General features: G+C 36.7%; 1 protein-coding gene across 6 annotated transcripts in view; it reads right to left on the bottom strand.

Moving 5' to 3' along the window:
- EPHA5 (EPH receptor A5) overlaps nucleotides 1-13,976 on the bottom strand; it is a 305,704-nt gene that overhangs the window by 12,532 nt on the left and 279,196 nt on the right. For all 6 annotated transcript variants that reach the window (XM_014541800.1, XM_014541799.1, XM_014541798.1 and 3 more), the window contains 2 exons: nucleotides 12,295-12,444; nucleotides 998-1,191 (listed from right to left, as the gene is read on the bottom strand). In XM_014541800.1, coding sequence (XP_014397286.1) covers nucleotides 998-1,191; nucleotides 12,295-12,444 — 344 coding nt within the window. The remainder of the gene's footprint in view (nucleotides 1-997; nucleotides 1,192-12,294; nucleotides 12,445-13,976) is intronic.

A 13,976-nucleotide genomic window follows, 5' to 3' on the forward strand; every position in this document is an offset into this window, starting at 1 on the left:
TCCTAAGCCCAGCCAGTGTTGTTCAGTTTGAGCATCAACCTATGAGTGAGGAGGTCATGCAGTTAGATTCCAGGTCAGGGCACATGCTTGGGTTGTGGGCTTGATCCCCAGTAGGGGCGAGTAGGAGGCAGCCAATTGATGAGTCTCTCTCATCATTGATGTTTTTACCTTTCCCTTCCTCTTTAAAATCAATGAAAAAATATATATAAATAAAATCTTGCCACAAAATTACTCATATTTGATTAGCCACATGTCTGTGTTCAACTAGATAAGAGTAAAGGGTCACTAAAAGCATTGTCAATATTCATAAAATATACAGACACTAAAAAAAATTCTAAAAACATGAAAAGTAATTATTGGTAGATATCTCTAGTGTAAAATAGATCAGTGCTTATTTGGCTTTTCCTTATGGTATCATAACTTTACCTTTTCCCCATCCACACCTATGTGGAGTCCAATATACATGGAAATACATGCATTTGAGTGTTTTGGTTTTTAAAAAAATACTACCTAAACTTGGCTATAGTTAGCATTTTTCTGATATGGGCATGTTACACTACTAGATTAGGTATATGTGTTTTTTAAAAATATATATATTTTATTGATTTTTTACAGAGAGGAAGGGAGAGGGACAGAGAGTCAGAAACATTGATGAGAGAGAAACATCAATCAGCTGCCTCTTGCACACCCCCTACTGGGGATGTGCCCGCATCCACAGTACATGCCCTTGACCGGAATCGAACCTGGGACCTTTCAGTCCGCAGGCTGACACTCTATCCACTGAGCCAAACCAGTTAGGGCAGGTATATGTGCTTTTAAGTATAATCATTTATATTTCATTCATTGTAAGAGAGTAATTTTATGCAAAAAAAATGATAGTCAAATAAATTAGTATCATACATATTTAGAGGTTAATTTATGTCCATAGTGATTTAAAATTTGTGGCATCAATGTGAATTAGCTAAATTCAGGATAATCTCTCAGGTCTGGCCTGTACCTGCTCGATGCATTAACCAGCGTCTTCAGGCTACTTGGGTTACGTATCAGCTTGTCCAGCATGTTCACTATTTCATCAAACTTGGGCCTGCTATTTCGGTCTTTCTGCCAGCAATCCAGCATTAATTGGTAGAGGGCAGCAGGACAGTCCATGGGGCTTGGCAGACGGTAACCTTCCTCTACTGCCTTAATCACCTGTGTAAAGCAAAACAGAACCAGTCCCAACACCACACATTTAGTAGAGAAATTTCCCCCTATTTAACTTTCATCCTTTCTTATGCTTAACTCTTGCAATAACAACCAGGTTCACTATCTCTAAAATCCCCAATTACTTCCATTTGCTGTGAAATAAAACAACAAAATGAAGAAATAAATGTACTCTCACAATATAAAAATATAGGCTTTCTTCATATATTATAAGGAAAATAAATGGTAATCATTTTTACCTAAGAACTTGATGAAGAGGATTTGTAAATTTAATTGACAAAAATAAACAGTTCATGTTTTATTTATCCTTGAATTCTAGAATCAAATAGATATTAAATCTTTTTGTGATTTCTCTGAAAAGTTAATGTCTTTTTAATGAAAATGTATGAGCAGAACCACATTTTTTAAAGTAATGAAACTGCAATTTTATTTCAAAAGAGAGTTTTGGATGGGAAATGATGGATAAGTCAAAGGCTAGATTAGTATAATGATCTCATGTATCATTTAATAATGTCTAGTTCTTGCTGTTTATTATCATCTGCTGATTTCTGTCAGGAATTTAGAATAATTGTCTAGTAGCAAAAGCATTACAAATATCACTGATTTTAAATGAAAACCACACATATGAATATCAGTCTAATTGTAAGATTGCTTTATCAAAAACATTTGTAATGTCTAACTCCAGAAAATATGTATTTATGCTACTGAATATAATAATATAGGTATTATTCAATTATTAAAAATCAAGTTTGTGATACCAAAAATCCAGTAAAAATGAATATATTCCTTAAAATCCTATTACTAGTATTTCCTTAACATTGAAAATTAACATTTTTATAAAGATTTTTGATTGATCTGACAAATGGAAAAAAAAACATAATGATTAGGATAGAAAATTTATAAAGATAATTTGAGTGAGTGGGAAGAAACCAACCTCTTTATGATAAAGGCAATGCCATTTGAACAAGATCAATGAGATGTAAAGAGGGTTAAATAGCAGATTTAAGGACATTATGACAAAGGGATTGAGGGGAGATGAAAGTATTTGCGATAAAATAAGTTCAGGCCTATCACATGGATGGTTGTTGCTGTTAACTTTAGGCAAGTACATAAATGGGGTAATGAATGTTGACAGGTATAATCTGTACTTGTTTTATTTGATGTGAATGGGGAACATTCATATGGGAATATGCAGAAATCTGGCACAGGAGATATTTAGGTTGATAGTATAAACTATAGGGTCATCAGCACCCGGTCACAGCCTAAAGTCATGTGTAGTTTATATCATCCTGGGAAATGCATAAAATAAAGGCTTCTGAGAAGCACCAATAGTTAAGTTCAGGTAGTTGAGAACTCTGAAAATAAATGTTTAAATAAATATTGAATAATTATGAGCAAAATACAAATGCTCCTCCACTTATAAGAGGGTTAAATAGCAGATTTAAGGACATTGTGACAAAGGGATTGAGGGGAGATGAAAGTATTTGCAATAAAACAAGTTCAGGCCTATCATATGGATAGTTGTTGCTGTTAACTTTAGGCAAGTACATAAATGGGGTAATGAATGTTGACAGGTATAATCTGTACTTGTTTTATTTGATGTGAATGGGGAACATTCATATGAGAATATGCAGAAATCTGGCACAGGAGATATTTGGGCTGATAGTATAAACCCGGTCACAGCCTAAAGTCAGGTGTAGTTTATATCATCCTGGGAAATGCATAAAATAAAGGCTTCTGAGAAGCACCAATAGTTAAGTTCAGGTAGTTGAGAACTCTGAAAATAAATGTTTAAATAAATATTGAATAATTATGAGCAAAATACAAATGCTCCTCCACTTACATTGGGGTCACATCCCAATAAATCCATTGCTAATTGAAAATATAGTAAGTCAAAAATGCATTTAATAAATCTAACTTACAGAACATCATAACTTAGCCTAGCCTACATTAAACTTGCATAGAACATTTACATTAGCCTACAGTTGGGCAAAATCATGTAATGCAAAGCCCATTTTATAATAAAGTGTTGAATATCTCCTTTAATTTGTTATGGGTATTGCTTTTGCAGTATCATAAAGTTGAAAAGTTGTAAGTCAAACCATAAGTCAGGGACTTGCTGTACCTGAGAGTCACTTACCACCTTAGTTAACAACTCAAAACAACATAAGAAGCTAAAAGGCGATTCCATGAAGGGGCGCCTCCACGGCACTGAGCCACCAGAGTGGCTGCTGAAAGTACCCACAATCCAGGCCTTTGAGGCCCAGAGCCAAGATCTGCAGTGCCAAGGCCCCCCTCTGTGTCAGGGCCCTGATGGGAGACAGATCTAATTGTGTTGCTATGAACATAGGGGTGCTGAGGTCTAAAGAATGCAATTATTGGATTGTATGGAAAAGAAGAGGAGATGGACTTGAAAGGCCTTTGGGAAAGGACTCAAAAGCCATGATCCTGACTGTGAGGATTGCCCATGACCTGCCTGCCCATGTTTGTCAGTGTCTCCTGACTGTCCATGAGTAGTAATCCCACTTCTAGGAATATATCCCAAGAAATCAGAAACACCAATCAGAAAGGATATATGCACCCCTATGTTCACAGCAGCACAATTTACAATAGCTAAGATTTGGAAACAGCCTAAGTGCCCACCAGCAGATGAGTGGATTAAAAAGCTGTGGTACATCTACACAAATGGAATACTACGCTGTTATAAAAAAGAAGGAACTCTTACCATTTGCAACAGTATGGATGGACTTGGAGAGCATTATGCTAAGCGAAATAAGCCAGTCAGAGAAAGATAAATAAATATCACATGATCTCACTCACTTGTGGAATATAATGAACAACATAAATTGATGGACAAAAATAGATCCAGAGACAGAGAAGCATGGAACAGACTGTCTAACTTTAGAGGGAAGACAGCGGGGGCAGGAGAGGGTGTTAGAGATCAACGAAAGAACTTGTATGCATGCATATAAGCATAACCTATGGACACAGACAGTAGTGGGGTGGGAATGGCCTGGGAGAGATCAAGGGGGAAAAAGGAGACATATGTAATACTTTAAACAATAAAGAATTTAAATTAAAAAAACCTAAAAGGCAAACTACAATAGAAAATGCTACAAAAACTAAAACATGAATAATATATCTAATGTAGTTAAAGCTCAGACATATCTATAATAATAAAAGCATAATATGCTAATTAAACTGGACGTCCTTCTGGACAACCTTCTGGATGAAGCTGGGACTGCCTGGGTCCTGGGTGCCTGCTGGCAGCCAGAGCGGGTCCCGGGTGCCAGAGGGAAACCAGTGCCAGCAGTCAGGGGAAGAAAGGCCTATTCCTGCACAAATTTTGTGCATATCAGGCCTCTAGATGAAAAATAAAATAAGAAAATAGATAAATGAGAAATAGCTACTAACCAAAAGCTTATCAAAGAAAAAAGGAAAGAAAAAAAAGAAAAAAAAAGACAGCCATAGTTTTTATAGACAATCTGGCACCATGTCAGAGGTGCTATATCTGAAATACTGCCATAAGCTTTGCATTTTTGGCATTGGCATGCAAATAAATAGTCTAAACACAATTTAAAGAATGCTACCTCTCCTAATACATAAACCTGCAACAGTGGGTGTCCAACGTGGCACTGTTCACTTGGCGGCAAGTAATTCTATTGGGCCCTTTCTATCATGTAAGGTGCCTTTTCAGATGTATATACCTATTTTGGGTACTGTTTGTTTTTGCTGCCCACAGAACTTCACCCAACATTATAAGGTTGGAATATTTACCTACAAACCCAGAATCCTATCTAGCATATTACACAGCAAGGTTACCCACTTCAGAGTGAAGGATACATAAGAGTTATGACATACTCAGTGATGTGTTGTTAGATATTTAACAACTGGCTCTTTCTGCTGGGGAAACAGATTTATAACATTTTCTCATTTATCTATATATATAAAAGCCTAAGTGACCGGTTGACCGGTCGTTATGACGTGCTCTGACCACCAAGGGGCAGACACTCAAGCATGAGCTGCCCCCTGGTGGTCAGTGTGTTCCCACAGCCACCCTCCCACAGCCCCTTTCCCAGCTTACTGAACTGGATGACCAGATCGGGGCGGCCAACCTCCTGTGGCCCCTCCCCCCAGCCAGCCAACCTCCCACAGCCCCTCCCCCCTGCAATCTCCAGCCACCCCAATTGGCCCCAATCTCCAGCCAGGCCAAGGGACTCCACCCATGCATGAATTTGTGCACCTGGCCTCTAGTGTGATATAAATACTCCCTTCATATGAATTGCAAGCTACCAATATAATCTCATGCAGGTAGAAATGTTCTGACTGGGAATCAAACCTTGACCTCCTGTTTCATAGGTCAATGCTCAACCACTAAGCTATATCTGCTGGGCATTAGGAAGCCTTTTAAAGGCAAAGCTGAAGCACCAACTTGGAGACAACACTCTGAAATGAGTTGGTGCCATTATTCAAGATGCAGTGGGTGTATTAAATCAGAAACTACTATACTGTGCACTGTTCCCAGGGACCACAGCAAGGGTTCCATGGAGCTAGCAGTTATGGCTGCCAACAGGGAACCTGGACTACTTATGTCCAGGCACAAGCAAAAGAGAAGGGGAGTTTTCGTGCTGGCAAAGGTAATTGATGTTGAGCAGTAGGAGGCATTTGATCTGTTTTCACACAGATGGGGCAGGGAGAAACGTGTGAAACCCAGATGATACACTTGGGGTCGTCTTGCTATCCCTTTATTACAACTGTGTCCTGAAAATGTTTATCCTGAGAATAAAGGATTGGTTCAGACTACCAGTTAAGCTACAATGATCTGCCAAGTTGATAGATGAAGGAAATTCAGAATGGATAGTGGGAGGAAGTAGAGGCTTAAGACCAGGTGAGGTCTTGAGATCAACTAAAGCTACAGGAGCTGCAATGCAGTTCATAACCTGCCTCTTGAGTTTCCCTTCAGGAAGAATCAGCACAGTCCTGGGCCAGATGCTCCATGAACCTGTGTGGAAACGTAAGTCTATGCTGCAGGTGCAGTCCATAACCTGCCTCTTGAGTTTCCCCTCAAGAATCAGCACAGTCCTGGGCCAGATGTTCCATGAACCTGTGTGGAAACGTAAGTCTATGCTGCAGAAGGGTGGAGCGCAGCATCTGAAAAATTGTCTCTCATCTTCACCTGCAGGGATGGTAAGTTACCAACAACCCTTAAACCCCATCATCACATTTACACCAAGGACATGCTTGACAAAGTTACTCCCAATCAATAATTGAACATGGCAGTGATAATAAGATAGGTTGGCTTAAGGATTCCCTGGCTGCCTTGCCAACCTCTGTTAGAACCGCACCTCAGTTTCAGATGCTTGCACACAATCAATTTCCTTTCATCTCCACTGTACCTGTATCACAATATGACATCTCTCCCACCTTCCTTTCATCCACCTATGTTTTCCCTTACAAGCATTTTCCTGTAATTACACTAATGTATACCTAATCCCCTCTTGGCTTCATGGAGGACCTAGACTAGGCACTGTGATGCAAACTGTACTTATATTATCTACATGCATTCTTACCACATACTGCAAGAGAGGAAATATTACATCATAGATGAAACACTTGAGATTCCAGAGGTTAAATATTGCCTATATTTAAGAAATAGCAGAGAAAGATTCACATTTAAGTCTCTCTGGGATACAAATCTAATCTGTCATTTATTTTTCTATCTTGGAGTTGAGTCCCACTATTGGAATTAGAAATAATTACTTCCCCCAAAAATATCTTGACTGAGATATGGCTCCCACTCCATGGAATCAGATTCTTTACAGCATAGATAAAAATAATATCCAGGATCATAAGGAGTTATTTTGAAAGACAGTGCATTCTTCATCACAGGAGTTGTGAAAAATGTAGGATGGATAACTGAGTGCTAGGAAATGTGTAGGGAGAACTTGAGCTTTAGCTAGGTGTTTTGGTGAATAAGTTCTGTCTAGGTCGTGAGTACTTATCTTGCTAGGTAGTTACTTAACATCTCACATATGAGTCCTTTTGTTACTATGTGATATGAAGCTCCCCATATGTGACTAGAGTTTAAGAATATATTCCTGTAAATAATCTCAGATACCACAGAAATATTTTCAGATATACCAATTTCTTCTATGATCTTTTTCTATTGCCAATAGTTATTAAAGATATATTGGATGTGCTTTTTTTCTTAGTTCATCAATCTTAGATCACTAGAGTTCCAGAGATTAAAGAGATCTTAGAAATCTTTTTATTCAAGTCCATTTCCTTTATAGTCATAGAAACTGACCAAGCAGTGTAGAATCCAAGATGAATGACTTTCAGTTCAATATATTTGTTTGTTGTTGTTATTGTTTTTAAATAGCAAGGTACAGAAATTTTGGACTGTAGATTGTTATTTACTAATATGTATCACTTTTTCCAAAGGAGTCAGAATTTTTATGTGGTTACCAGTTCCTAAAATAATTGCTTGCATCCAAGGGCAGCATTATCCTTAGCGGACCAATGTTATCTTAGAAGACCACGTTTTGTTGGTCAAACACACTCATTATTACATAGACATTATTATACTGAGGCTAAGAAGTTTAATACTTTTCTCACTGTCAAATCTTGGAAATGTACAGTATTTGGATGAGAACTAAAGTCCTCATACTTTAGCTAATTGTAACATGCTGTGTGTTACCATAAAATATTCTATTTGCTTTACCATAAACTATTCCAACAATATAAGGAGAATCACATATATTTATATAAGCATATCTATACACCTATATCTACCTCTTTTGTAGCACTGAAAATGTAAACAAAGAAGAGAAAGAAGAGAGGCATAGCCCATACAAAGTGGGTTGATATTCTTTTGGAGGCAAATATTTTTGCTGCCTTATAGGTAAGATGGTAGCCAACAGGAATAGTAATAGAACACTACCCCTCCCCTCAAAAAAGGCACACGTAATTCTAACATTAGGAGATTGAAAAACATATAACTTAATGAGTTATTAAAGCTTTTTGTAATCTATGTGCTTAATATAATCTATATAGTCATATATTTTACAATAAATACACAAGAGAACAAAACTGTCACTGAATATAAAAATGCAATGCAATGAAATCTCTTTTTATTTTGGCTTTTGTTTGAAGTTCTGAAAAATGTTGACATTTAAAATGTTTGTGATCAATAAAGAAGCTTCTACTGACTACAGGATATTATCTTACTTCCCAAGCTTGAATGAGAGTTCATGGTCTGGTATTTACCTAAATCATCCTAGCCATTCTGGTTTATTTTTATTATGCATAGCTATGATTTTTCTCTGTGATGACAGAGGCAATCCTAAATCAAAAGAAACCCACTGCAGCATTCCCTCTCCCTCTGACACAGCCAGAGGTCTTCTTTGATGGATGTAGATGATTCTCCATGTCTGGGTAATGTAACATTTTCATGGTGGCAAAGCCCTTTCTGAATCAGATAGTATCTGGAGTGTAGAGATTATGGAATATATCATTCAAAACTGCCAAATCAGTACTTCTACTTTGTTCTCTGGTATTTTTCCCCCAAAGAGATATTAAGTAATCACGATTTTCAAATAGAGTCGATCTGTCATGTTGCCCAGACGCACATTTAGATAGAAACTGAGGCATATAAAACTCAGTGCTATATCTAAAAACTAAATGCCACTATGGATCGTGAACTTGCTGAGGAAATACAGAGCATGTATTGGGAACTCTTTCAAAGGCAGGCATTTTAGAAAGATCTGTGACTGTAAAATTATTTTTCTGTAAACCTTATTTAGATGCTCAGAAAACTCAGCCAGAGTCAAAATATTAGTTTTTATTTTTATAACTTCCTGAAACTATTACATCAGCATTTCCTTGTGTTTTTTTTTAAATTATTTGAAATCAGATTATCTGGAAAAGTATCAAGACTCTCAAATGGCTGAAATCTGGAAAAAATATGTCCCAAATCCTTCACACCTCCTTGTTTTTATGTCCTTCTCCATGTAACTTTATATTGTCCATTCACAGTGAACAGTGTAATGTACCATACTTTGATTATGGGATTTTAGCAGATATGTTTTAGGCTGAGGAGCAAATGGGCTCATTTTTGCCCTTCAGTCATTGACAAATTAGCTCACATCTAGTCTCGCCTGCTGGTCTTCAGCGGAAGATGAAGTCCCTGTGAATTGCAAGTATATACCAGCCAACTCCAAGGAACTTGAACAAGCCCAGTTAAAATCAGCAAAAACTTATGAGCATTCACCTAGCATCTTGTTTTACTTTGGTCTATAATTTTATTTGTGGTATAATTGTCCATAATGTTGATGACCAGTCTATAAATATTATGCAACTAGTAGGGAAGTACAAATAATTCTGAGTGACACAATTGGAATTAAAAATATCAGAATTGTGAGACATTACTAATAAACAAATAAGAGACAAATGTTTTCCTTTAGTGAAAGGACCAAGCTTGTTGGCAGACAGAATAAAATACTTTCACAGCATTTAAACAAAACAATGGCATTGAAATGAGCCTTGAAAGAAGATAGAAGCAAAACAACAAAGTACTCTGTAGCTCAAGTTAGCATTTGGCATTTATCTGGAAAACAGAAAGTAGCAAATAGATCTAACCTTTGTCTAGACTAGATAAATCCAGAATAATTATTAAATACTGAATTGAATATGTTATATTCAATTGAAGGGTGATCTAGGATCGCTGGTTGGAAATGAAAGAGAGGAAGTAGACATTGATTTAAGAGACAGAGTGATGGTTAGGTACACAAAATTTGGAGAACCAAGTTCAGTTTATGGTATAACATTTATTATTATTTTTGACCTTAAGAAAGTCATTTAATCTCTCTAAGTATTAGTTCCTTGACTGCAAAACAGGACTAATAATACCTCTCTTGGTTTGTTAAATATATACTGAGAGTTCAATGATACTTTTATCATAGTCCTGGCCTTAATATCAGAAAGTTGAGCACAGTAGATACTCGTACTGTGTTCTCCAAAACTTAGAGAAATAAATGTCAGCAGTCCCCCCTTAAATCAAGTGAGTGTAGCAGGAAAAAAACAAAAAACAAAAACGATTGTAGCAATTTTCGATGACTGCAGAAGCAATTTTAGATGTCTTGTTGTATACTTATCAAGAGGCAGGAATCCATCAGCCCAGTTTACTATTGCTATCAGAGAAGAATGCTATGAAATACAGTTGACCCTTGAATGACACGGGCTTGAATTGCATGAGTCCACTTACATGCAAATTTTCCTCAGTAAGTACTGTCATTGTATACTCTCTTCCTTATGAGTTTCTTAATAACATTTTCTTTATTGTAGCTTATTTTATTATAAGTCTACAGCACATAATACCTATAACATGCAAAATAGGTGTTAATTGACTATTTATGTTATTGAATTCCAGTCAACTGGTAGGCTGTGAGTTGTTTTGGAGCAGTGACAAGCTCTATGCAGATTTTTAACTCTGTGGGGTTTGGCCCCTTAGGCCTGCATTGTTAAAAGGTCAACTATAATTCTTGGGAAAGCTGAAGTGTGACCATAGCTTCTCACCTGAGGAAATTGGAAGAAGGCAGGCTGGCTGAGAAAGCCTGCAGTAGTATCCAAAACAGGAAGCACTGGTCGAGAATCCAACATTCATCAGGTTTAGTCGACATGTGTATGGTGCAGTGAAAGACTGTGGAGTGTGGAGCTGGTGCAAGTGAGAGGATCTAGGAGCTCAGTACATCCTCTCTAACACCTTGCAGAGAGGAGGTCCTCATCAAGGGCCTTTGGAAGAGCTCAGACATGAATCTCAACAAAGAACAATGTCTGGGTTACTGCTGAGCAGGAGGCATCAACAGCCCAACATTGGAGAAACATCATCGCCCCTTCCCGTCTATCTCTCTACCTAGGAAGATCCTGAAAAGTCCAGACACAGACTTTGGCAGAGGAGGAGGAAGAGCAAAAATCTGACCATTCTTCCTTTACAATCTAGGTACCGAGGGTCATGCTGGAAAACACTTCGAAATGGATATGGTATTGACTTTCATTTAGACTGGACTTGAATTTTTATATCTGAAAGTGGGTCTTAATCACTGGCATAAGACTGTTGCTTCAACAAAATTAGGCTTGAAAGATAGTACCTGACTAATAACCCCAGAAGGCATAAGAGAGGGAGAGTTTATAGAGTACGGATGAAAGAAATAATTACAGAAGAATGTTTTAAAGCATGCTACTGAGGTAAGACTTCAATACACTGGTTTTATAAACAAGTAATACAATATTACCTGGTAAAGCACTTAAGGCAGTATATGGCCCATAGTAAGGCCTCAAAAATGTTGGCTGCTTTTATAATTGTTATTGTTATTAGACAGGAAATACATAAAATGTAAAGGTGATCCAAAATGGAAAGGGCTGTATGGAATAGTAACAATGAAAAATTATAAAAGCAAAGACTAAAAAAGTCATGTGTGAGGTATCATGTAATAAGCATTCTGAACTTGAATAGAAGATTTTTTCATGGTTCCTTTAATTCTAGGATTCTATAATTCTAAGCATGAATTATTTTTTTTTATGTGGGGAAAGCCTATTTTCCCCCTAAATTAAATAGATAATACAACTCTTCCTACATGTTTTAATTTAAAAAAACATAGATTGTTCCTTTTTTATCCTCTAAGCGCATCCAGAATGAAGTCAATATCATTCATCCTTTTGCACTAGAGTATTAGCTGCCTCCATCAAATGCAAATCATAAAACCTTGCCTGTCAGTACTCATTCTTTGATGGCTCTTTCTTTATCTTTGAAAATGATACTGACATTAAGTGAGAGGAATAGCACCACAATACAGCTAAAACTGGCAAGGGACTGAGCTTTTATATAATAGTGACTTACTTTCCTTTGTGCTAACTCATTTTGAGCTTCTGCGTAAAGGATATTTTAACAACAAAGTAGATCAGAGGGTAAGCAAAGTATTTCTTTTTTTTAAAGCAACTGTCATGTTCAGAAATGAAAACTATTATAAGTCTCCTGACACAGAGAGCTAAGCATTTCATCTCAAACTTGAGTGAGGATAGCTGCATACTTACATCTTGATTGGTCATCTCCCAGTAGGGTCTCTCTCCATAAGACACAACCTCCCACATCACGATTCCATAGCTCCAGACATCACTAGCAGAGGTAAACTTTCTGAAAGCTATAGCTTCTGGGGCAGTCCATCTTATCGGAATTTTGCCTCCCTGCAATTAAAAAAGAATTTAAAAAATTCTCACACACTTCAAATGTACCTAGGGTTATTGCTGTTTCACTGGAAAGATCTAGAAAGAGATGTAGCATTTTTAAGTGAATCTGTTTGACATCATGCAGTCTCTTTTCACATATCGGTCCATAAGCACTTGTAGACTGACTGCTAATTGGCTGTCTGGAAGGTTTCTGGTTTAAATTCTGTTTGACTACTGGAGCACACAGGACCCACATCTCAATTAAAGTACCAGAATGGCAGCTCTCAGTGGGGAAAGCAAGCAGTCAAGCAAATCAATAAGGTGACTTTCATGATTTTCAACCTGAGTAAAAAAAGACTCAGATTCCTGGGTGCTTTTTATCTACTTTAATATGAGAATTGTAAGTGGAGCGTCTCAGTTGCTGAATGCAAGACAGAGAAGTTTAAGAGCTAATAAGACAAGCATGAAAATCAGATATATTAAAAGCTTAGTTATACTTTTTCCTAATATTATTCAATTTCTTTTAGATTTGATTTCTTTCATTTTCTGTTGGCATATTTTTATTTGTTTGGATAGGTTTTTTCGTTTTAACCTAAGAAGTAGGTTTTTTATTTAATTCAACCATTTTAAAAATTATTAAAATTAGATGATGGGGAAAAATTACAACATTATTATGTATGGGATTCTTTTAACATGGCAAAAAATGCTTTGGTAGGTTTTCTCTTTGTTCACAAAATAAACATTTAACCTTCCTCTTTAAGGATGAACATTTTTCCTCATAATTTTTAAAAGGAGGCAACCCCAAGCAAGCACACATTTTATTTATAAGCAAAAATCAATCAATCAACCAATATGGTGAATTGAAAGAGAGAGAGAAAGGTTTTGGATATTTTCTCATAAAATGACTAGCATATGCCTTCCCATTTTGCAAGAAGGGAATAATGTATTTCAAATACTAGAAAAATGGAACTTAAAACTGCTCTTTATGAACCAAAGTTTCAAGACATATGAGAAAATAATAATGTTATGTAATGCTTGAAACTGCTGAGTTGCAGTTAATTTGAATTATTCAAAATAAGTATGAATTATTTTCTCCTTGAAAATATGGTAACACCACTTTAAGAAGACTTTCCCGAAACATACTTTTGTTAGTTAAATATCCATAGGTGTGGTCACACAATTAGCTCTGGCAATTTGTTTTGCGACATTCCATAACATATTATTATTATACCTCTTAAAATTACAGTTTGTGGATTTCTTTAAACTTCAGCCTAGAATTTTTCTCTTGATCCTCTGACCATCACATTTGTCATCAATATTATCTGGTGTTCCTTTATCTCTGTATCTCTCAGTATATGCATTTTCCACAGGCAGCCTATCTGACCCATTTCGTAGGAATAATTCTTGAGGTCTCAGGATCTCTGCTCTCCCTCACCCTCCCTTTCCCCCCAGCATGACACATTGACACACGTTGACAATCTACTCTATGCATTTAACTAAGTCATCAAGCAGTCATACTGGGAATGGATTTTCCTATAACCTCAATCTTG

Source organism: Myotis brandtii, unplaced genomic scaffold (genome assembly GCF_000412655.1).
Source record: "Myotis brandtii unplaced genomic scaffold, ASM41265v1 scaffold28, whole genome shotgun sequence".
NCBI lineage: Eukaryota > Metazoa > Chordata > Mammalia > Chiroptera > Vespertilionidae > Myotis > Myotis brandtii.